This window comes from Trichechus manatus, unplaced genomic scaffold (genome assembly GCF_000243295.1).
Source record: "Trichechus manatus latirostris isolate Lorelei unplaced genomic scaffold, TriManLat1.0 scaffold00002, whole genome shotgun sequence".
In the NCBI taxonomy this organism is placed as follows: Eukaryota; Metazoa; Chordata; class Mammalia; order Sirenia; family Trichechidae; genus Trichechus; species Trichechus manatus.
In genome coordinates, this window is record NW_004443938.1 from 37043086 (window position 1) to 37068846 (window position 25761).

The 25761-nt window shown below is 38.9% G+C and overlaps 1 protein-coding gene across 1 annotated transcript in view; it reads left to right on the plus strand.

The window, feature by feature from the left end:
• The window catches only part of MAP7 (microtubule associated protein 7), a 167867-nt gene that overhangs the window by 136670 nt on the left and 5436 nt on the right, over window positions 1-25761 (plus strand). The window contains exons 8-17 of the mRNA XM_023728362.1: window positions 3578-3691; window positions 8049-8176; window positions 13588-13703; window positions 14165-14421; window positions 16427-16667; window positions 17801-17972; window positions 18267-18368; window positions 18759-18809; window positions 18915-18972; window positions 22880-22982. Coding sequence (XP_023584130.1) covers window positions 3578-3691; window positions 8049-8176; window positions 13588-13703; window positions 14165-14421; window positions 16427-16667; window positions 17801-17972; window positions 18267-18368; window positions 18759-18809; window positions 18915-18972; window positions 22880-22982 — 1342 coding nt within the window. The remainder of the gene's footprint in view (window positions 1-3577; window positions 3692-8048; window positions 8177-13587; window positions 13704-14164; window positions 14422-16426; window positions 16668-17800; window positions 17973-18266; window positions 18369-18758; window positions 18810-18914; window positions 18973-22879; window positions 22983-25761) is intronic.

Genomic DNA, 25761 nt, shown 5'->3' on the forward strand with positions numbered 1-25761 from the left:
CCTTATCAAAAGAACTGTGAACCAGTTATGGGCCTAACAGCCAAGGTCGGCCTGCTAGGAAGATTCGGTTCATCCAAGAGCCCCCATATGGTCCAGGAAGCTAGCTAGCTAATTAGCTAGCTAGCTGTCTGTCTGTCTGTCTATCTATAATCTATCCTGTTTATTTAAACAGAACCCTCAGTAGGATACTAAGAGGTTAAGGTCTTTTTATAGCAATTAAAATTATTCTGAATTTGAACTTCTCTAATTTATAAATTTTAAGTAATTTAATTCATTTTTTTCTTTCTTTTCTCTATTTTTACAATTTGGCTTTGCTTTATTATCTAATTAGAAAGCATCCTTATTGAGTTATTAAATTAGGAGCCTTCGTAGGCAAATCTGTCCAGAGGGGCATACATTATTGTTAGATAGTCTGAGCTTTCTCAACAGTATGACACAGACTTAAAGATGATATTAAAATTGAGGTTCTAATACCATCAGGACTGACATTCATCTGGAATGCATCTGTACAGTCCTGTTGTAATATTTCTATACCAGTTGGTAAATAACCTCCTCCCTAAGTTGTGCTTCCCTGGGCCCTCAGAACTAATGACCAGTGTCCACTAGTTATGTTTTATGCCTGACCAGTTTTTAAATATTTTGATTATAACACTGACTGTAGTGTTATATGGTCTGATAAAATGTCTTTTGTTAAAGGAAACCTCTGATTATTAAAGATTTCTATAATTGTTGAAGCAGAGAAAGTGTTACCACTGGACGTGTTTGCAATAGACATGTCTTATTCTTAACTACATGTTTAACCATCTTTTTTTCTCAAGGAAGAGTTATAGGGAGCTTGGGAAAAAAGAAAAAGAGTGAAGTTGCCTACTTTTTGCTTAAAATTAGTCAATACGTTTTTTCCTAGAATCTAGATCAGAGGACACAATGGTGGAACTCAAGCTGAATTCTCCCCACAGACATGCCAGTGTTTTTTGCTTTTGTTTTAATTTGAATTAATCGTCAGCATTTTAAAGATAGAAGCTTTCATACATTTAGATTTCCCATGTCTAATGAAAACAAAAGAATTGGAGCCTTGGCAGCCCAGTGGCTAAGTGATATGGCTGCTAACCAAAAGGTCAGCAGTTCGAATCCACCAGCTGCTTCTTAGAAACTCTATGAGGCAGTTAGTTGTACTTTGTCCTATAGGGTCGCTGTGGGTCGGAATCGACTCAACAACAATGGGTTTAATGAAAAATTTTTATATGGCAACACTTGCCTGCATTACTGCATGACACCCATTATCTAGAATTGAATACTGACTTCCTGCTTATAGGATGAGTGTGGAGTACGGATATCTATAATGTTTATTTATCCTAGATCACTTATTTATATTAACCTGCGTGGCCCCGTACAAGCCTTTGAGTTTGTTTCATCTGGTCTAGATGTTCTATTATGAGAACTGTCAATATCTTATTTTTAAGTGCTTAAATAAGATCAATACTGTACAGCTGTTCCATAAGAATATCTCTTCAGGAGCTTATGATCTAAAAATCAAGTCCCTCTAGGTAAAAAACAATAAACTAACTCTCCTTTACTAATCATTCCTAAAAAGTTATCTCATGGAAGAGATCTCTCTCTGTCTTAATCAGGGCATAGTTATGAATGTGGTGGAAATGGAAGCCCATTTCTCCTAGCAAAATCGTTCATTTATAGTGTTGGAAGGTATAAAACAAGTCTCTTTGGATATGTTTTAAATACTAGTTAAAGTGGGTTTTTAGTAATCTTCATTTGAGGCCAATTTCTTTGATGCCTTGACGACTCACAGAGATAAAGTAATTGAGCTTCTTAATGGAGAAAAAATGTCTTGCCTTTGCAACAACCATCTCTGCAGTTCTAAGCTAAGAGAAGGAAGGGTTCATCTCTTCCCTTTCGCTTCGACTGAAAATCTAGTTCTATTGAAGATTCTCAGTTAATCCTAATCACTTTTTCCCGGTTGGTATTTCATTCGGTGAATGTATCATAATTTTAAGCTGCTGTATATTCTGCTGTTGTTATACACACACACGCACACACACACGCACACACACACAGAGTTGCACTGCTGCGCTACAGTTTATAATAGCACCTACCCCATGGTGGACTCTACTGTTTAGCTATTACATACTTTTTATAACAGATCTTTTTATTAATATCTTAGTGTCAAATAAGATTTAGTACAATCATGAAGACTCTCCTAAAACAGAAAATCTAATGAACGATTCACTAATTTTTAAATACACCAGAGTCTTGATCCAAATAACCACTCTTTTAAAATAAAGTCAGATAATTAGGGTATTTATTTGAAGTTGATACGTCCTTCCAGATAGGAGCCAGTATTTTCTGTAATATTGTTTAACATTATGTCTTTTATTAACTGAAACTAATTTCCTAGAATTTAAATGCCATTCCTTTAAAATACAACATATGGAAGATTGTTACAAGAACCCTTACTCCAGAGATAAGGGCACTTACACCTAATGTTTATGGTGCAGAACAGAAGTGGCCTAGCCAGGTTTAGACAGTTTTAAAGACTTTTATAAGTGACTTGGGAGTGTGTTCTAAAATAAAGATGTGTAATCACTATAGACATTTTGTAGATTTTGCAGGCTTCTCTCCAGATGCTTTTGGAAAATAGCCACTATATTTTCATGGGCTATCACTGGAAGCTAACATTATAAGCAAAGTAATTAATTTATAATTGGCATGCCTTTCTGAACAATCATCTTGCCAGCCCATGGTATAATTTGGGACCATACTTAATTGCATTTTGAAAAATTTGTTTTCTAGATTCTTCAAGTACCCGCTAGTAATCTCCTGGATTGTATTTATATTGGATTTTGGCTTTTCTGTTGAATTTTATCTTGCTTCAGCCTTAGCCTTATCCTCAGCCAAACTTTTTATATTGTTGCCAAACAGGGACCTTAAAGAACCTGGCTCGCTGAATGGAAAGTCAAAAAGGAAATCCCATACCTAATTTTGCTTGAGTCTTCTTTCATTTTGTTATAGCTAATCCCCCTCTCCCCCGATTGCCCAAGTACTTCATGAAGAAGTAGCATAATTCAATGGGACCTTTTCTATCTTTTACATAAATCCAATCTTCCATTAAACCGCCAAAGCCTCTGCTGGCATTTATTATTCAAGGTGCTTAGGAAACCCTTTGGCTGAGGTCTGTGCCATCAGGCCACTACCCATCCTGATGACCATCAGATAGGTCCAACCTGGGGTCAGCAATGCTACACTCCAAACCTGTAGTTGAAATGGTATTTCTGTTTTATTACCTGTAGACTACTCAAGAAGGGTGGTTAGAAAAATCTGGGTTTGTGATACTAATATAGAGCTTGCCACAAACTTAACGTCTCTAAGAAAGGCAGTAACAATATGGATTAGCCGCCCTCTTTGGGCAGGAGTCCTGTTGCCCTGACTCTCAGCCAGCTGTCCTCCCTAGAGAGCCTGCTCTCTCTCCAAGGCCCGACATATGGAAGCGATAGGCATGTTGTTCTGCCCACTCTTGCCCCTGGTAAGAATACGTCTAACATCTTGCTTATGTGGTGACGTTTAGCTCGCCGCCTGCAGCTCAGCCCATGGGAGAGCAGCGTTGTTAACAGACTCCTGACGCCCACACATTCGTTCCTGGCCAGAAGTAAAAGCACAGCTGCCTTGTCTGGAGATGCAGGTAAAACTGTCAATGGGAACCTCCCTGGTGAGGTAAAGTCCTTCTTTTGAAGCATTTCTAAGCAGCCAATAATCATCTAATCACATTTCAGCTTTTCCTGATGTGCACTTCTCTCTTCTCCGGGCGGAATGGCTTTGGATATGTGTCTGTTGGTGTTGGTTTCATGCCCCTGGCATTGTTTCCTTGTCTACGTCTGAACATCTTATCTGGACACCAGATGCCAGGCAGGCCAAGGAGGCGCCTCCCTGTGATCAGATGGCTTCAGATGCTTCTGTCTCATAACATTACCAGAAAACAGTATCCCTTACCTACCTTTCTTGCCCCTGCCTCTGAGCAGATGATCAAAGGTAGAAATAATAAAATATTTAATACTAATACATGAACTTGGGAATAAAATCAAAGCACAAGCATATTATTTAAACAGAGAGTTTCTTAATGTGGCCCTGGGCTAGCTACTTATCCTCCCTGTGCTTGTCCTTTTATATGTAATCTAGGAATAATACCCTTCCAAAATGCTGAGAGTTGTGGAGAAGGCTAATTATGGTCTTACTTGTTATATTCTTCGAAAATATGTAAAACATGCCAAGTACTGGTTATTATAATCAGTTATCACGCAGCTACTTTTTAAAAGTGTAAAACATGCCTCAATGAGCCAATTAATTTAATATTGTAGTAGAGCGCATATGTAGTTGGAAAGAAAGATATATATTAGGTTTCTGGTGGTGAGTTGATTCAAGTTTTCCTAAATATCTTTGGGCACAGTTGGTATACCTATGTGATCAGTCTACCAACTTTCATTTTTGGCAGTTAGGAAATTGCATGTCCTCTTTGTAAAGTTCCTTTTAAAATGTTTTGCCTCTGTAAGCGTCTTCTTCGTTAGCCTTCTCAGTAAATAATAATTCTTGGGGTTTTATGGTAGCTTTTCTCTATAGTGCCCGATAAGCTAATGAGTATTAACTCTAATTCTCAACAATACCCCTACGGAAGCAGTCAAGAAAGCAAGTGTTGGGTATTCCCATTACCTACTTATGGAAGCCAAGTACAGTGACAATAAGTGACTTACACCAGAACCACTTGGAAAATTAGTGGATCCTAAACGTGCTTACCCCTCCATCTTCAGCACCCAGAGTGTTGCTCTTATACAATTGTGCAGTCAACTAGATGGACCACCATCCTCCATATTTGTAAAAAGTAACTCTCCTATCATTAGAGCTGTCAATTACTGCATCTGAGACTTTTCTGAAGGAAAAAGTACAACTTATTTCAAAAGTTAATTTTTTATGCCTATAAATTTGATACTTTTATACAAGTCAGGAATGTTTTTCTTTATGCTTAGCCAATTGAAGAACCTTTAAAATTGCCTTGCAGTCCTGTTGCATAGGATCTATAGAGTTTATGGCTGCCATCCTTGTGAATCTCCACATTGTATGTTGTTTTGTGCTAAAGGACTGCCTTACAGCAAGAAAATTGTCTTTCTTTCCTTTTGTCACTAACTTTTGTCAATTCTTTCATTCTTTCTCTAGTCTTTTCGAACACCATTTCCGCATTTTTCACTCATTCTATTTGCCCTTCCCTCTTCATTGCTTTTCTCAACTAAGGTGCTTTTTATCTGTTCACTGGCTCTTCTGTACTTTGTAACTTTTCATTCTCTTTTTCAAAAATCAGTACATTTCTGTAATTCATTTTAGTGTGAACCAATCCATATTTACTTGAGTTGCTTGTTTTATTAATGCATTTCTTAGATCACTGTTACTTATTGCATTGATAATAGCTTACGTTTAATGAACCAAAACTCTTGATTTTTAAAAATTTCTGTTTGGAATTAATATATATAAACATCTTTTCTAGTTATCTTGTCAAAAATGCTTTTTCCATCACCTGTATTTTTCCAGCTACTCTTCTTGATTAATCTTTCTTGTCTTCCCATTTAGTGTTGTACCTTAACTTTATCTTATTCCCCATTGCCATTGGCAAGAGGGTGACCTACATCTGGAGCCCGGGTTATATTAGCAGATTAAACAGCATCCTTATCCTCTAGGGCTGTTCAGTGACTCCCTGTGATAGCAATAGAGCAGTTGAGAATTGGAAATCAGAGTCTCATACCTCCCATTTATTACAACTACTTTAAGTTGACTTCCGAGGCCCTTTTTTTTCCCAGAACATTTATTAAAGTTTAGGATTAAATAAGATAATACATGTAAAATGCTTAGAATATTATCTGTGCATATTAGGCACTCAGTAAGTGTTAATATTTTTATTTTATTATGCAGTTTTATTTTCTGTATGCTGCACTCTAACAACCACTTGAACTACATTATCTTTCTGCATCCATTATTTCATATTAAAAATCTTGAATGATTTTATGGACACTTGCTACCAAGAGTAGGAGGAAATACAGATATTTCTCCTTTTACTTTGTCTAAGGCATTTTCATGAGACTACTTTGGGGTATGGGGGACACTCTGGGAAAGAAATAAAAACTATATATTGCTCTTATTATTTCTTCAGAAGAGCAAAATTATTAGAGTAGTTGATTTAAAGGTTTCAGGTTTTTAATAGGAGTTGGCTCTTCAGAACAGCAATGAATTCCATGAAATTTAATACCCTTAGAAGGTATTTATATTGTTTATTTTAGCCAGAAGGTCATCACTGAACAATTAAATGTGAGGATTTTTGCATAGACTGACTACATTAGAGTAGGTTTAAGGACGTCTTCATCCTTGGCACTGTAGTAAAGGATGAACCAGAAGGCATAATGAGATTGGCTTACCTCTAGAGTGGTCTTCAAGAAATGTTCCATGGATACCTCCTGAAATTGTTTTTTCCACTAGAGGAAAAATAAATCCATCCTCACAATACAAACAATCCTTCCTTCAGCATTAAGGTTGAGAAGTAAAATTTCATATCAATTCTTAAGACATATATATTCTTGAAGGAGAACTGAGGGAATGTTTTAGTTTTATCCTGAAGAAATAGAATTCTGTTTTTCCATGATGGGAAAAGAGAGTGTAATTTCTGATCTATACCTGCTTTGACCATTCAGTAATAACCAGAAGATACTGTGAGGCATTTCAAGAAAGAAACTACATTAATAAAGATGAAATCTGACCTATTTCTGTCTACAGGTTAAAACCAAAATAACAATTATTTTTTTAAACTTTTATAATTCTGAAATTAAGATTATACCATATTCGTCTTGTGAACTTTCGAGTTTTTAATTTATTAATACTACTACATTCAGCTGGCATAATGGTCTCTTTAAAGGGTTACTACCATGGCTAGAGTTGGGTGAAATCACTTTATAACATGGTCCAGATACACAGTATTCTCCTCAGTAGTCGTGTTCAGTTGTCTTGTTTTTTGCTGGGAGTCAAGATTTCTGGAAGATATTTGAAAACAAACCTTGCAATTTTAGTACCCACACTTTTGATATGTGTGCTGTTTTGTATGAATTTCCTTAAACCCATCCTTGCTCAGAAAACTTGATTAATGACAGTGTTTTTCTGAGATGGATGATTAGAAATTATATGGTTTTTAAAAATTGATAAGGAAATTTACTGTTTTGATTAAAACTATGTAAGCTATTCATGAGTAAACTTTTTTTTTTAATTCTAATATGTTTGTTCTATTCACCATTTTAAATCCTTATGTTATCTCCCTAAATGTTCTGCTACTTCTTATGAACCAGGAAGCATGCATTTGATTTACCTTTAATGGATGAAACATTTGCAGATTTTTTTTCTTTGAAAATTGTACATTATCCTTGTAACAAGTCTTAACACCTGGTAAGACTTGATCATTTAACATTGTACAAATGCAGTTGCTTTTTTTCCACTGGCAGTTGAACTTTATTCCTGAATTAGTTGTAGTATATCTTGCTTTCCTACTTGCTCACTTCCTCCCTTTCCACCTTTTGTTCCATCTTAAAGCTAACTAGGTAAATTCTGAGTACAGACAAGTACTTATGTAAAAAGTATTTTATATCATTAATGTAGCATTTTACCAGAACCATCAGTTGATAGGAATATAAGACCATTTTCTGCTTTCCATTATTGGATTATGTCTATGTCCTTAATTAGTTTTTAAATAACCAAATAGCTAATAACATATTCCAGCTTTTCTGTTTGAACATGCCTTCCTTTTGGACACACCATAAACTCATACGACCATGAGGAGAGTTGAGTATGATGGTTCTGGGTACCTTTAGATATTAACATCTTCTTCCTACTTTTCTCTCTATTTCTGCTTTGCTCCTTTTCCTGTACCTGCTTTTGGCTTTCCTCCAATTGCTCCTCTGGCTCTCTTGTGTGTAAAACAATCACCTGCACCCTAGTTATCCCCATTTGTCCTCGTTCAGCATCTTGCAGCCCCATCAACATCATGCCCTACAAAGCTGCACACTGTAGAAATCCGATGGAGCAACCAAAACTCTTCGTAGCACCACCTGAGGGCTCTGCTCGTAGGAGGACCGTTCATGGCACAACAGTGAGTAGCCATTGGGAGCAGGTGTTTCTGTGCAGAGTGGGCACCAACCCACCAGTCGCCAACATGAATCTGCCTGGCTGGGCAGTAGTGCCCCATACTTCCTTTCCACCTGGGGATTTTGCTTCTCACAAAAATTTGAAAATGAAAATTGTTTGTTCTTTGTTCAAGCATGTGTAAGTGGCTGACCTACCCTGCTGGAACCTCCATACAAATAAATGCAATGGCAGAATACTTTTATTTTTGAGATTAAGAAAACCAAGTGACCTTTGGAGGGGAAGTGGGCCGTGACTGTTACCTCAGCATTTTTACTCCAATCATGTTCAAAAACTGGATGAACTCTAAATTTGGTTCACTAAAAAGCAAGATAAAGAATATTTATCTTCTTAGCTAATCCTGTCAAGACCCAGATCTTAAATATAGTTGAAAAAGTATTTTGAAAACACTATAGTTATTTGCAAAGTAACTGATTCTTGAAAGGCTGTTGGGTTGTGTTATAAACACAAATTTTGCAAAGTGAAGAATATAATGTATGCTTGTTATTACCGGCAAGGTGGCTGAGCTAATGTTAATTTTCACCATGCTATAAATGTAATGAGGTGACTTGTGTGTCTCCTGGAATCTTTCTTCTTCATTGTTTTATACTTATATGTTTATTTTGTATCTGTTGCAAGATATACATAGATATTGTTCTCTGATCTTGAGACATTGTGCTTGAGTTTTAAAGGATTCATCAGTCAGCCACATCTTACTGCCTCTCTCCCATGATAATAGTTATGACTTCTTTAATGAGAGGCTGGAACAATTCTTTTAAAATCTTAACTTCCCAAAACAATTCAGATTTATGAAGCTGATGGACACTTAAAAGAATTTTGCGTAGACGTTTGAAAATAATTCCAGGGTTGTAAAGGCTTGATGGTTTTGCCTACAGGCAATTTTCTTTCAAGCCCCTTCAGGCTTTCGAGAATCAGTGTTTAATTCATGATTGAGTCAGACCTCCAGCCCTTTAAACCAAAGGTGAAACTTCCTTTGATGTCTGTGGAGTTTTAATTCATTAGCATGTTGGTGCTTTAATATCCTAGCTGTACACAAAAAGCTATAGTTAAACAGAACAGCTTTGGCACCAAACATTGGGTACTTATTGGGGAGGGGAGAAAGACCATTTACCAAAGAAAAAATTTCTTGTGGATAAAAACAAAAATTAACACTCCGTGAGGAAAGGATAAGGGCTGACCTTTGGCCAACAGATTAAGTGAAAAGGATTTGTTATGACATGTCCAAAGCTTCCACCTTCTCATTTCTTTTTTTATGCCCTCCTCTTTCTCTGTTTGGTCTATTGGCCCTCTTTTCACCTCTTTACAATCAAATATTTAGTAAATACCTAGTACTACCAGAAAATGACTCCAGAAATCATTTATACCCTAGAACTGTGCTGTGGAATTCAGTAACCGTTAACCACATGTGGCTGTTGAATACTTGAAATGTGGCTAGTGAGACTGATTAACTGAACTATAATTTTTTTTAATTTTAAATATATTTAGTTCTAAATTCAATTTACTACTGTTGAGCATTTCAAATATGATATGTTTAGTGAGACTGATAAACTGAATTTTTAATTGTAGTTAATTTAGATCTAAGTTCAAATAGCCAAATCTGGCTTGTTATGTTGTTGTATGCTGCTGAGTCGATTCTGACTCATAGTGACCCTATATGATAGGGTAGAACTGCCCCATAGGGTTTCCTAGGCTGTAATCTTTATGGGAGCAGATTGCCAGGGCTTTCTCCCATGGAGCCACTGGATGTGTTTGAACCGCTGAACTTTCAGTTAGCAGTGAAGCTCTTAACCACTGTACTACCGGGGCTCCTTCAATCTGGCTAGTGGCTACTTTATTGGACAGCATAGATTTAGAACATTTCCATCATCTCTGAAGGTTCTGTTGGACAGCACTACCTTGGTGTATCTGTCAGCATATTGTCTATGACAGGGATATGTTTTCTAAACCTTACCTCTGGTGGTATAGTGGGCACCTAACAACAACCTCTATTTGTAAAATTAAAGTCTCCTGCTGGGGTAGATTGTTCTGGTCTTGAGTACAGGGCCCTTCTGAGACCTGAAACTGCCTCTGGATGGTCTATCTGAGCAGCAGCACCCTGGGCACATTGACCCCTCGTCAAAGTTGAGTGAGCTCTAGAAAACTGTGCAGACCATCAACATGGGTGGGTTGCCACATGTGCTTCCCTCAATCTTGTGAAAAGTGTTACAAGGGAAGATTATTGTACAGACCTGAGTTCAAATAGCCAAATCTGACTTCTGTTGTTGTGTGCCGTTGAGTCAATTCTGGCTCATAGTGACCCTATATGACAGGGTAAAACTGCCCCATGGGGTTAAGAGTGCTGGCTATTAACTCAGATCAGGACGAGAATCAGGAGGACCCTGTACATGTATGGCACCTAAATAGGTGGTTGGCTACCGAGACCAATGAAGGGAAGTTTAAAAGAACTAAGATGATAAAAAAAGAATCTACGTACCTTGGAGGGTGTTTCTATAAATGGGAAAAGCCACATCAAGAGTAAATCAACATGAAAGTGCAGGGTCCAGAGAACCTAAGATACTGAGAATGGAGCAGATATCTCAAGTACTGAACATTTTTCTAAGCCACTTCCCCCCTGCTCTCCTTGCCCCTGGGTGATTAAACGGGGGTCAGTTTTGGATTGACGCAGTGGCTACAACAATCAGCTCAGACACAGCAATGATTGTGGGAATGGCACAGGACCGGGCAACATTTTGTTCTGTTATACATAAGGCCACTATGAGTTAGAGCTGACTCAGTGGCACCTAACAATTATTTCTGGAGAGAAAAGTGGCTTGCTCAATGACCGTTTAATAAAAGACTGAGGATGACATGCTTTATATATAGATTCATTTCCTGATCCCTATCTTATGAAATCATAAATGATGAAATTCTTCCCCAAGCCCCAAACATCACAGATCGCCCTGCCTGACTTATTTTCACATTCAGATTTCTCCTAGGTCTGATTTCAGCCAAATTAAATGTTTTGACTAAGAAAAATAAAAAGGCCACTCAAGGTGCCTACCCCGGCCTCCCTTGGGGAGAGCTCTGAGCCTGATCTGCCAGAAGCATAATTGCAGTCCTGTACACCTGCCCGGAAGGCCCCATATGGTGGCTGCAGCTTCTGCTACCCAAGGACTGCAGCTGCCCTCTGAGGCCCCACATCTTGCCTTCTGGGACCAAAGGGTCATCATGCAGCTGGACATGCTATAGAGATGGCACACATTTTATGAAGCTCATTCCTGCATTCTTTGTTCTTTTTAGAAATTCCAGGAAGACATCAACTATTATTTGACATTTAGCACAAACAGTTAAGTGCTTGACTACTAACTAAAAAGTTGGCGGTTCTGACCCACCCAGAGGCACCTCAGAAAACAGGCCTGGTAATTGGCTTCCAAAAGATCACAGCCTTGAAAACCGTATGAAGCACTGTTCTACTCTGCACACATGGGGTCGTCACGAGCAGGAATCAACTAGACGGCAACCAACAACAACAAATAGCCCATACCTATCAGGCTACTATTCCCAGGATGCTACTAAGTAAAATGGAGAGAGGCAATTAGAGGGGACACTGAGGGGAACAAAAGAGAAGGGAATGAATAGAGGAGTTGATGCTTGAGCTGGTTAGAAAAGGAGAGAAGAAAAGATACACTACCTGCTTATATGCTGGATAATATTCTGCCCCTTCCATTGCACCCATGCAGTCTGGGACCCACAGAATGAAGGACTGACTTAGGTGTTCACAGATGTGCCTCCAGCAAGCATCCATTCCCATCTCATATTTTAAAGGAACATTATAGGAAAGTTTCAGATACTTGGGATTAGTCTCAGTCTTAGGCTACGTTCTCTAGAGGAGCAAAACCAGTTAAACATATGTATATAAATATAGAGAGAGATTTATTTCAAGGAAATGGCTCACGCAGTTGTAGAAGCTGGCAAGTCCAAACTCTGCTCATCGGGCATCAGCCTGGAGGCTTCTCCTGACTCATGTGGTTTCAGGGGCTAATGAACCCAAAATCTGCAGGGCAAACAGCGGGTTGCTGGCTCACAGGGCTGTGGGAGCTGGCAAATGGCAAGATCTGCAGGTCAGGCAGCAGGCTGCTGGCTCACATCCCAAGAACCAGAGATCAGATGATGACAAACTGGATACAAGATCGAGAGAGAGAGTTTGGCCAGAACATCCATATGTATTGGATGCAGGCTACATCCCCAAGGGATTTCCCCTTTCAACTGATTGGCTGCTCACATCAGATCACAAAATAGAGGATAATTACATAATACTGAGAATCATGGCCTAGCCAAGTTGACACATAACATTAACCATGACAGTCTCTTTTGCCTTGTGAGTTGTTTCTAGTTTTTTTTCTTGTTTGTTTGTTCTTAATTGATTTTAGAATATGGGTTCTGAATATCACAACAAATCGGTTTTCCTTTGCCCATTTTGACCTAGGAGAGGTGTTATCTCTCTGGCTGAATTCCTAGTTGGCAGTCAAAAGAGGGCTGATATTTTGGTCTGCCTTTAGGTTTCAATTTCATCCTTGCTAAAGAAGAGTAAAAACAACTAAAATTCCCCACTTTGATCCTGAATTTCCTCCAAAAGCAAGAGGACACTAGGTGAGGAAGGACCTGTTTCTATAACATCAACATAAAGAAAAAAGTGAATTAATGTCTGATATAGCAGACATATAAATAAAAAAAAAAACAAAACACTTAGCTATGGTATGTTCCAGAGCCCTGGTGGTGCAATGATTAAGCATTAGGCTGCTAACCAAAAGGTCAGCAGTTCAAATCCACCAGCTGCTCCTTGGAAACCCTATAGGGCAGTTCTACTCTGTCCTGTGGGGTCACTGTGAGTCAGAATCGACTCAACGGCAACAGGTTAGCGAGTATGGTATGTTCCAGGGGTTAAAAAAAAAAAAAGAATAAGAATGAAAAAGATAAAAACCTGTTTTTAATTAAAAGGTGGAAAAAAAATGACATGACTGTTTATGTGACTGTTCATTTTGACATTTTTGTGGGGTAAACCAGACTATGAGAGATTTTGTTCCAAGTAATTTTAGACACAAAGTATAGGTCTTCTCTAAAACTATGTATAATTTTTTCACAAATATACCTCACATCACACATCCAGAAACTTATTAGTGTCAGTCACATTGTGTTAATTCAGTTATTTTCAGTTTTAAGCTAACAAGAGCCTTTTGTTGGGTTGGACTGAGTATATGTGACAAAGTTTAAAAATTTTCCAAAAAGGCATGAAATGGATTGCAGTTCCACTGTTGAACACTATCAATGTAGCTGCCTCATTCATGGAAAAATCCAATTATTGTGTTTCTCTGAACTTAGGGCTATAAAAGAGAAAAAGAAAGAGAACACATACCGTTCCATCTTACATCTGGAATCAGAAGGGCTTTGTCTCCATCTCATCCCAAAGCAAGATCATCAGCTTCCTCCCGACTTTGGTAAGTTGAAATATAAGAGGCTGGCTGGGTTGTTCCATGCTAGAGAATCAAGTAGCCTCTGTCTTCTGAAAGGAACTGTTCTCCCCACACTGTTTGACTTTGACAGTGGGACAACATTCTTCCTTAAAGGAAGGGGGTTGGGAGTGGAATGGGTCTCTAAAGTGAACGTATTTCTGCATCTGCCACATAAAAGGCAAATTGTTGTTGTTAGTTGCCATTGAGTCATCTCTGACTCACAGCAAAGTTGTATATAACGGGATGAAATGTTGCCCAGTCCTGTGCCATCTCCATGATCTTTGATATGTGTGAGTCACAAAATATATGTATTCTAAATATCTTACTTTCTTTGCCATAAATTGGCATTCTAGGACTGTTAGATGGCAAAGGTGGGGAGAAGGAAGGTTCTGGCAAGCTTATTCTGATGTGTCCCCTTCTTCCCACCTTGTTTGTTTGTTACCCAGGCTGCCATCCAAGTCCTTTCCTCATTTGCCTGGCACACCCAGACCAGCATCCTCCTTGCCTCCCAGCTCAGTTAAAGCTGCCATTGCTAAGGTCCAGCCTCCATCTCCTGGCAACATCCGCCCTGTCAAGAAAGAAGTCAAAGTGGAGCCTGAGAAAAACAACCCAGAGAAAGAACCTCAGAAAGTTGCCAATATAGTGAAGGTAGAAGAGGCCACAGCTGAAGAAGAGACACCTGTCGAGCCAGAGGCTGCTCCTGGTAAGCAGTAATTAAAGCTTGTCATGCGATGTGGGTTTGGTAGGCATACTCTTTTTTTTCCTGTGCTGCTTTTGTTTGAATGTTTTTTTTCTTATTGGGAACTTGGAAATTCTAGTCTGAGGCTAATATTGGGACCTTTTCTTAAGTACAATTTTCATATATATAAAGATAGTAGATTCATGTATTCCAAAACCTATTGTTGGAGCCACAATATGTTAATTCAGGCATGGTTTCCTAGTCCTTTTATTCCAAGTTTCACAAAATGTGTCATTCAGAGTACCTGTATCAGAATGTTGTGTTAGCTGTCTATTGCTGTGTAATGAATTAACCCCAAATTTAGCACCTTAAAACAACAACAAGCATTTATTATACTACATAATTTCTTGGGTCAGGGATTTAGGAGTGGTTTAGCTGGGTAGTCCCGGCTCAGGGTCTCTCATGAGGTTGTAGTTAAGCTGTCAGCTGGGGCTGCAGTCATCAGAGGCTCAGCTGGGGCTGGTAGATGTGGAAGATGGCTCACTCAGTGGCTGTTGGTGGGAGGCCTCTGTTTCATGACACGTGGACCTCTCTGAAGCGTTGCTTGATGTCCTGACAATGTCTGCTGGCTTCCACCAGAGTAAGTAATCCAGGAGAGAGAAAAAAGTGGAAGCCACAGTGTCTTTTATGAACTAGTCTCCAAAATCACACTCCAATATTTCTGGCATATCCTCTTCATTAGAAGCAAGTAACTAGGTCCAGCTCACACTCAAGAGGAGAGGACTTCGTCTCCATATTTTGAAGGGAGACATTTCAAACAATTTGTGGAAATCTTTTTAATCCACCACATCTGTCATGTTTCCAATACACTTCCCTGAGCTCTACTTCAGACCTACTGAGTCAGAATATGTGGTAGTGGATCCCAGGACTCTGAAGGATAGTAAGCTTGTCCAGAACACCCAGTGGATCTCCTATCTTCTAGGATGAAAAGATGCTATTTAGAAGATTAAAATCATCTGGTGCTAGGAATGCAATGTTTCTTGTAAAAAATTGACCTCATTCAGAAATTTTCTCCTTAAGACTTAATTTGAAGATAGAGGGTAGGGGCAAAAAAAAAGAAAATAGATGGTTCAAGACAAAGTATTGTTAGAGAATGGAAGAGTCCAATATTTGTATGGAAAGAGGGAGAAGAGAAGGTCCAAAGGGTGTCATGATGGTAAAGAAAAATCTGTGGGAGCAGAAGGAGAAACAGGAATCTTAAGAGGAAGGTCTGGAATGATCAGATGTCGGAAATTGCACCTCACCGGTGCTTTGTGGTGGTATAGAATTGTGCAGTTGTGGGGAGGTCCCTGCTGTACCAATTTTCTAGGTTATCTTTCTAAATCTGAATAAGGTCAGAGAACATCAGCTGTCATCTTGGCATCAGGACTCACGGGGGTTGCCCAGGAAGTGTAAGCAGTAAGAGTGCTGGTTTGTACTGGAAGAGGCTCTTGGCTTCCCGTCTCAGACCTGGAGATGGCTTTGGGTAGACAATAGGGCCCTCTGTGTTGGGTGTCATCTTCCCAGCCTGAATCTAGGCTCATGGCATGGACGCTGAGGGTGGTTATAGAAAGGTTTCAGTGCTCTACTAATGAAAAGTCACTAAAGAGTAGGAATATAAAAAATGTAGCAAAAGACAAGTGGAAGATATCATCTTCTTTTTGCTCAGTGTGTATCTTCGCACAGGACCTAACATGAAGCTCTGTACTCAGTACATATTCAATATATGTTGTTAACTGATTTAACTTGTATAAAAATAAAACTTGGTAGCAGAGTGTCAGCTTCTGGATGTCTCACACATGCAGCTTTTCGTTATCTGTTGCCTGGTTACAGACAGAATACGGTGAGACCGTGAGAACACACAGTAATAAACATTCCCTTTTCTTTTATAATGATGCATTCTAGGCCTGGGGTGTGGGGAATGCTAGTTATTGTTTTGTTCTTTGGGTTTTGTTTCCAGTTGATTTTCTCCTTGTACCTTTTTGTACAGCTGCTCCAGCCTCAGCCCCTGCTCCAGCTTCGGCCCCAGCCCCTGCTCCAGCCTCGGCGCCAGCCCCAGCCTCAGTCCCAGCCCCGTCACCCTCTGTGACTGCCAGTCCTTCTACAAAGAGCTCAGCAGGCACCACCGACCCGGAAGAGGCCACAAGGCTGCTAGCTGAGAAGAGGCGGCTGGCTCGAGAGCAGCGAGAGAAGGAGGAAAGAGAGAGGAGGGAGAGGGAAGAGCTCGAAAGGTAAACGGGAAACATTGCTCAATGACTTGATATCAGTAATATCATAGTGATGCCTTGGATTAAGTCTTCAGTCTAAGGCAGGAGCTTGTAAGAGTGATGAAGGTGAATGGATTGCCTGTTTCAGAATTACTCTTCTGTGGTGTTCCTCTGATCACTAAGTGATTTTTTTTTTATCACATTTTCTTATTATAATGACAACCCAGCAACATTAATGAAGAAAAGTTTAGAGAAAAAAATGTATTCATAGTCTTACCAGTTTTCAATAATTGTGTATACGTTTTGGGTGATCTTTTCCAGTCTCTGTGTACAGTATGTGTGCATGTGTGTTTGTATATTGTGTTTGTATAACTACAATGGGAGGTACAATTGTACAGTCTACTTTTTTATTTAACATATCTCCAATCTCCATGTTTCCTCATTATCTTTCTAATTATTATCATTTTAAATCTGTACAATAAGGGTTCGTATAGTCTTCCACATCAAACTACTGTCAGGGTAGCTGGGTGAAACAGTTAATTGCCCCATGATTGCCTGCCAGACGCTATACCAGGGACAGTTTGCTTAGTCAGTAACCTTCTGGGACAAATAAGGCTAGTGTCAACATAAATGTTCTTCAAACAAACAGAGCTGCTCCTTTGGGAAAGACCACACCCACTGCTGGGCAGCCATCTTGGGACATGCCCTGCCCTTGGTCCCAACAGGGAGCTTGTGTGGCCCATCTTCTCCCTGTCCTGTGAAAGCAACTCAGAATGCATGTCATCAGTGGAAGACAGAACACTATGACCTTTATTTATTTATAAAGACTTCCTCTTTGTTTTGGCTTCAACTTTGCTACTAAAAAGTCATATTATTAGATTAAGCAAGTCTCATTCTTTAAAGATAGTTAAATTGCAGATGTTTAAAAACATAAAAACTCTTTTCAAAATACTTTCTGCTTCTGCTTACCACAGATGTCATTAAGACCTGGAAGGGAGAAGGAAGAGTAGAGGATGGCATCATGTTTTGTGCCTTAACCATATTGAATGTATTCAGTGAAGAAGATTTTCTGCCAGACCTGTGAACAAACTGCCCTTGTAGTAACCACAAACTCAGGTCTCCTTTCAAGTAACTCTCCTTGTATATCTTGATTATAGACAAAAGAGAGAGGAATTGGCTCTAAAGGTGGCTGAAGAGAGAACTCGTCGTGAGGAAGAAGCCCGACGGCTAGAAGCTGAGCAAGCCAGGGAGAAGGAAGAGCAACTCCGACGGCAAGCAGAAGAGCGAGATCGACGAGAGCGGGAGGAGATGGAGCGCCTCCAGAAGCAGGTACAGGTGTCTGGACTCTAGGGGGTGCGGGGCTCCAGGGCTGCACGGCTAAAGAGGTTCAGGGCAGCCACTTGCTCCAGATGGGAAGAGGGTTATCTCAGATGAACTGAGGAAAACGTTAACTGTGTCATTGTTAGGAATACTCTTTGGGGTGTGTGCGTGTACACGTGCTCTCGTTTTCCACGTGTTCTCCATCTGCCATCTTGCCTCAGTGTGTGAGTGCCCTCCAGAAGTTGGGGCAGCAGGCAAAGACAGACCGTTTGTAGAAAGTAGATGCCAACCATTTGTTTTCAGAAAGAAGAAGAAGCTCGTGTTCGTGAAGAAGCAGAAAGGGTCCGGCAGGAACGAGAAAAACATTTCCAGAAAGAAGAGCAGGAACGCCTGGAGAGGAAAAAGGTAGCTGCATCTAACAGCAGAAACACAAGACTCTAACTGTTCTGATGGACTTGAAGCAGTCTAAGGACCAAGAGCCTAGCTCATTACCATCAGAAAACAAATACATTCTCCCCATTTCAGATAAACTAAAGTAGTTCTCAGTATTGATCATCTCCCCTAAAGAAATCGCTCAGTGTTTCAGCTTTTGCCAAAACAGTTACTTCTTTGCGTGATTTAAGCCAGTCTCCACTTTTTTTTAATAACTCCAGTTAAGACGCAGCAGTGGTTATTATATTTTCCCAAAATCACAGCCATGTTTTTAATAATCTGCTATTTGCTTAATCAGGGAAATGTGCCAGCTGGCCTTATTTCTATATCTGATTCTTTTGCTCTATTCTTCCTTTCTTGTAGCGACTTGAGGAGATTATGAAAAGAACCAGGAGAACAGAAGCTACAGATAAGGTATTGAGATGGCCATTTTTGAAGGAGTCTTGATAGCTTTTATTTTTTTTCTTTACTTTCATTTGTAACTAATGTGTAAAATTCTTTTTTTTGGGGTGGGGGTAGAAAACTCTTGACCAGAGAAATGGAGATATAGCCAAGGGAGCTCTCACTGGAGAAACAGGTATTTATTTCAATGAACTCAAATTAACTGAAACGTAGAATTTTTTTAATTGACTCTCTGGAGTCAGGATATTCATTGAATGAGTTAAAGATATTCATAGACTCAGTGATGTGTGTCATCCAGTCTACAAATTTTCACCTAATGTAAAACTCTAGCTTTGCTGGCAGATATTTTTTCAGCATTTGTTTATACAGTAAAACCTGTGAAAGCCGGAACTCAACGTGACTGCCTTGTTTTTTCTGGGTCTTGCAAGTTTTCTGCCTTTGACAGAGTGCAGTCTTACCACTTTTTAAATATTTTTAGTGGAAAATATTTAAGTTTTCCTTCTCGGACAGGTTTCCACTTTACATGGATTCCAGCTTTCACAGGTTTTACGATACTCTAATGTTGTCATTGTTAGGTGCTGCGACCCTACGCACCACAGAATGAAACACTGCCTGGTCCTACCTACTCCATGCTCACAATCGTTGTTATGCTTGAGCCCATTGTTGCAGCCACTGTGTCAGTCCATCTCGTTGAGGGTCTTCCCCTTTTTCACTGACCCTGTACTTTACCAAGTATGATGTCCTTTTCCAGGGACTGATCCCTCCTGACAACATATCCAAAGTGTGTAAGACACAGTCACGCGATCCTTGCTTCTAAGGAGCACTTAATGTCTTAATCCATTTTAAAATCACTATACATTTGTTTATGTGTACATATATGTGTATATTTGTATATATCTGTGTTTATGTGGTATAGTGGTTAAGAGTTCTGCTGCTAACCAAAAGGTTGGCAGTTCGAATCTACCAGGCACTCCTTGGAAACCCTATGGGGCAGTTCTACTCTGTCCTATAGAGTTGCTATGAGTCGGAATCGACTCGATGGCAATGGGTTTATATGCATATATATTTTTGTATTCATGTATATATACACCCACATGATTAGAAGAGTTTCCTCTGAGTTTATAAAATTAAATCATTTGCTATTTACTACATGCTAAAGTAGCATATATTTATATTTCCTCTTAAAGACTTTAAATTTTTACATTTTGACAACTTGTGGCACTTCTCAAAAAAAGGATTTAAACATTTCTTTTAGTTCTGACTTCAGAGTAGCAGTAAAGTTAACAATTTGTTGAAATTTTGTTAGGAAGTCAATCATAGGCTATAGACTTTGGATGGAGATTATTGATTTCTTAATGATTTAAAATCAAATTTGGTTTAAATAAAAATAAAACAAACCTTAGTTTTAGTACTCAGGTTCCAGTAATATTTCTTAAATGTCTCTGTTTTATTGGGTGTATCTTCATACATTTTCTTGTTTAGTTCTCACTGAAGCCTTGTCAAGTAAAGGGTGCTTTCTCTTGGCATCAACAAGCATTTTTGGAAACTTTTTATGTGCCAGGCCCTGTTGTGGAGCTGGGCTTCAATGTGAACAGGCCAGGCCAGGTCTCTACACCAGGGAGCTCGCAGGTTAAGTGACAAGTCCTGGTCCCCAGCTTCTAATCCTACTCTTTCCATAACCCATGCAGCGTTCATGATAGCCTAAGGGGTTGAATAGCTAGCTCACCATTCAGTCCCCCTCTTTGCTTGTGTGCAATATGAAAAGAAAGAACCAGAGGTACCTCAGTTTCTGTTTGTTTTGTTTTGTTTTGTTTTTTAAAAAAAAAAAAAAAAGGCTGGAGTACCTCACAGGACTGTCATAAAGATCAAATCAGATTATTTATGTGAAAAAACATTGCCTATAAATTCTAGGGGTTTTCAAATATAAAACGTTATTGGTATTTTGGGTTTGTTTCAATTATGGCTATCCTAGCTCCTGATATGTCCTGTCTGCTTTATAATAGGGTTTCCAGACTGTTTTAAAGGTATCCTAATTATGTTTGTTTGGAGAGTAGTCCTAGTTGTTGCGTATTAAGCCCATTGCATTTTTAGCATGCTCTCTTCAAGAATGATGTGATAGATATAGGCTGGAAGCTGGCATAGCCCCTGTGAGTTGTCAGAATGATCATTTAAGATGTCCATTGCACTAACTGAGGGTTATTTAAGGGGCTGATTCTGTAGTTTGCATGGCCAGGCTCCTTGTTTTTCATCTTTCCCTTGTTTTTCATGATCGCTATTATTCGCCTGTCTGTTCTTTCAGTATTCTTTGTACATCAGCTCGAGAATGGGCAAAGGTGAGAGGAAAGGTGAAACTTGTCAATCAATATACCCATGTTTTTCAACACTTATACAAAATTTAGTTTGAGTTTAAATTGCTGAAAAGGGGTCTGAAGATTATCTGTGGATAGCAAAACTTCCTCTTCTCCCAGTCGCACACATCTGGTTGAGTGCTAACTGCTGTCATCAGTGCTCCAAAGAGGATTCTCTAGGGCAAATAGGGAGGCAGGTGAGTTTGCTAGACCTACCAGAAGTCTTTTCAGAGGCTCCCTATTACTAGCTTTGTAATTTTACTAGTTTCCAAGTTATTAATCACCCCTTCACTTCAGTTATCAGACTTGTTGTACCTCTGGCAGTTTTATTGAATTTGTGCCAGATTGGGAAATAAAACTCCCTTGAAACTCCTTTGAAATTATTTCAGCTGATCTACTCCCCTGTCTAGCTTCCAGTGGCTGCCAGCCATCCTTAACTTGTAGATGTATCTTTGCATGGCATCTGTCTTCCCATGTTATCTCAAGGTTTTCTCACATCAAGCCCAAGCCATAAACTGCCACATACTGTTAAGTAACCCTGCCCCAGATTTTAAAGTTATATTGTTAGCTTAAGCTAACAGTTAAGCTGAGCATTGAATAATGAGGTGGCCTTCCACTCATGAAATTTTCCTCATTATAAGTATAACTAGAACTAAACTGAGTTTTATAAAGATTTTTTTATAACTTAGGGCATCCATAGTGATTTGCTCTGAATCCTTCAGTAAAGATGTGGTCTTAGTTATCTAGCACTGCTATAACAGAAATACTACAAGTGGGTGGCTTTAACAAACAAAAATTTATCTTCTCAGAGTTAGGAGGCTGGAAGTCTGAATTCAGGGCACCAGCTCTAGGGAAAGTCTTTCTCTCTGTGTTGGCTCTAGGAAAAAATCCTTGTCTCTTTTCAGCTTCTGTTTCTGGGTTCCTTGGTGATCTTCATATGGTGTGCCACCTGTCTTCCCCTATCTGTGCTTACTTGCTTCTGTGTCTAATCTTTTATATCCCTAAAGTGGTTGGTTAAAAACATTTCCTACACTGATATGACCTCATTAACATAACAAAGAAAACCCTATTCCCAAATGAGATTACATTCACACGTATATTGTGTGCCATGGAGTAGATTCAGACTCATAGGACAGAGTAGAACTGTCCCATAAGGTTTCCTAGGCTGAAATCTTTACAGGAGCAGATCACCAGGTCTTTTCTCCTGAGGAGCAGCTGGTGGGTTCGAACCACCTACCTTTTGGTTAGCAGCTGAGCACTTAACCACTGTGCCACTAGGATTCCTATTCACAGTTATCAGGGTTAGGATTTACAACCTATATTTTTGGAGAGCACAATTCATTCTGTAACAGATGTTTGGAGTCAGCCTGACCAAGTCAGCTTACTGCTATCTTCATTAATTGCTTGGTTTTAATATTATAAATGTTTTATCCAGGGTCAATTTAGTGCAAGCAAAGGTAATAACTACATTTATTTCAGTCCTTACAATGCGCTGGGAACTATTCTAAGCACTTTCCATGTATTAGTACATTTAATTCTCACGGTAGCCTGTGAGGCGTAGGTACTATTATCCGTGAGGAAACTGAGGTACAGAGTGTTTAAGTGACTTGCCCAAGGTCACACAGCTGGTAAAGTAGCAGACGTGCCATAAATCCAGCTATTCTGGTCGATAGGATTTGAGTTTGCTAATACAGCATCAGTAACCCTTTGTTCGCTCTCCTTGGCTATATCTAGCAGTATCTGCACTTCCATGTGTGACAAACTGTCCAGGAAATGGAGAACCAGTGGCCAGCCCACACGTGGTTACCTCACACCAATCAAAAGCAACTGTGGAGAGGTGAGTTGAACAACTGGGGCCTTGCTTTTTCACTGACACACATTAGGACCCCCTCACTTACCTCACCAGTCCCACCAGCATTTCCTAGGCCTGAAGGAATTTCAAAGTTTTAACATTAAGATTTCTTTTTATTTGGATTCATTAATTTTTGGCAGAACTAGTAATTCTGTACTCTGAAGAGGGGGAAATAATCTTTTTTCTTGAGTCTTTAAATATGATGGTAAGATTTTAGAATGACTATTATAGAAAATTGGAGGCCTAGTGGTACAGTGGTTGAGAGCTTGGCTGCTAACAAAAAGGTTGGCAGTTCGAATCCACCAGCTGCTCCTTGGAAACCTTATGGGGCAGTTCTACTCTGTCCTGTATGGTCGCTATGAGTTGAAATCGACTCGACAGTAATGAGTTTGATTTTTTGCTTATTAAAGAAAATTACAGAGAGTAATTTGTTAGTTTTCTTTATATATGTCTCCTGACCTGGACCATATCCACATCCTTTCATGATATATAACAGGTTGTATTTGAGCTATATATAAGTTTATAGTGAGTGACAGGTTTGTTCCATAGTAAAAGTAATTTAGATGACAAAAAAATTTATGGTATATTATTAGTAGCAGTGCTTCTTAATGAAGAATCAAACGTACTAACAACAGTTAGGAAAGGAGTGTGGGTTGAGGAAAGATTGCCTTTCTCTTTTCTGTGCATTTATATCAACAACATTATACGAGTATTTGCACATATGAAAAATAAGGGTAGTCATAGACTGTGCCTAATAATCTAGTTATGGAGAAATTGGAATATTGGTAACAATGTTTAAACATTTTAGCTATGACTTTTTTTAAAAGATGTATATTAAATGGTATTTTTTCCCTTAGTTTTGGTTACAGCCTGATTTTAATATATATATATTCCCAAGTGCTGTAATTTATGATATTAAATTCTCTAAAGACTTTTTTAGGATTTTAGAAAAGAATAAAAAGTACTACAGAAAGAACCCCATTATATTACAGGAGATGATACTACCACATATTAAGCCACTGGTAGTTCTACCTGATCAATAAAATTAATTTCTATATATTAGCTGACTCTTCAGAAGTGAAATCACCAAATAATTAACCATTATAAAGGCACCTGATGTAATTTTACTGTGTGAAATGATATAGATAACACCAAAGTCCTTTTCTCTTTTAGCCTCCCCTGCACACAGAAAAGTAACAAACAGGTTATAATTAAACAAAAAGTATAGTCCTGTGAACTTGCTTTTGTGCCTCGCTGTATTATTTAAATCCAGGTTGCATATTTCCATGCTTGCAAGAGAAAAATTAGCGTTTGGACACATTAGCTCATCCATCTGTTGGGCATACTTAGGTAATTTATTTGTTGAGAAGTAATAATTAGGAAATTAGAAATTCTGAAGAATTTATGCTGAGCAAATACTCCGAGAAGCTGGACTGATGAAGATCAAAGACTACAGCCTTAGCTATGGATTACACCTCAACATAAAGAAAACAAAAATCCTCACAACTGGACCAATAAGCAACATCATGATAAAAGGAGAAAAGATTGAAGTTCTCAAGGATTTCATTTTACTTGGATCCGTAATCAATGCCCATGGAAGCAGCAGTCAAGAAATCAAACAAAGTGTTGCATTGGCAAATCTGCTGCAAAAAAACCTCTTTAAAGTGTTAAAAAGCAAAGATAAATCACTTGAGGACTAAGGTGCACCAGGCCCAAGCCATGGTATTTTCAGTCGCCTCGTATGACTGCGAAAGCTGGATGGTGAATAAGGAAGACTGAAGAATTGATGCCTTTGAATTATGGTGTTGGCAAAGAATGCTAAAAATACCATTAGCTGCCAGAAGAACGAACAAATCTGTCTTAGAAGAAGTACAGCCAGAACGCGCCTTAGAAGCAAGGATGTCGAGATTTAGTCTTACGTAATTTGGACATGTTATCAGTAGGGACCAGTCCCTGGAGAAGGACATCATGCTTAGTAAAGTAGAGGGTCAGCGAAAAAGAGGAAGACCCTCAACGAGATGGATTGACACACTGGCTGCAACAGTGGTCTCAAACATAGCTACAATTGTGAGAATGGCGCAGGACCGGGCAGTGTTTCGTTCTGTTGTACAGTGTCGCTAGGAGTTGGAACCGACTTGACGGCACCTAACAACAACAACAAAGAGGTTAAAAATTACCAGTTGAAGTCCTAAAAGTCAGTCTTTGTAAACCTTATAAATTTTCTGTGACTCTCGAAGGGGGCATGCAAATACTTAATGCAGAAAAGACATGATGTATAAATAATTCATAGAAACTACAGGTACTTGGGTCATCCGTCTTCCAAGGACTAAATCATCCTTTGTCATACCTGTAAGGCCATCCCTGTCAAGCCATTAAGAGAACCATAGGCATAGAATTTTTCTTTTCCTTCACCTGACAAGATAGACTGGTCTGGGATAGTATCAAATATAAATACCACATCAGACTATAACATAAGAATGACCTTAACAAATTAAATCCATTGCCATTTACCCCAGTGTGGATCCCCTTTAAAGGAAGGGGAAAAAAATTCTATCAAATGCCCAGAGTCACTTGTATTATTTTTACTTAAAGATGTACAAAATATAAAATTAAGCTTAGTATTTCTAAAGCTGTTATTCATCTGTCAAGCCAAAACAACAAATCACAAATTTAAGTAAAAATAAAACTATTAGACCAAGAACATTCAAATTAAACAAAAGTCATTTATTGAGGAATGATGTTTTTCTGAAATTACATCTGCATT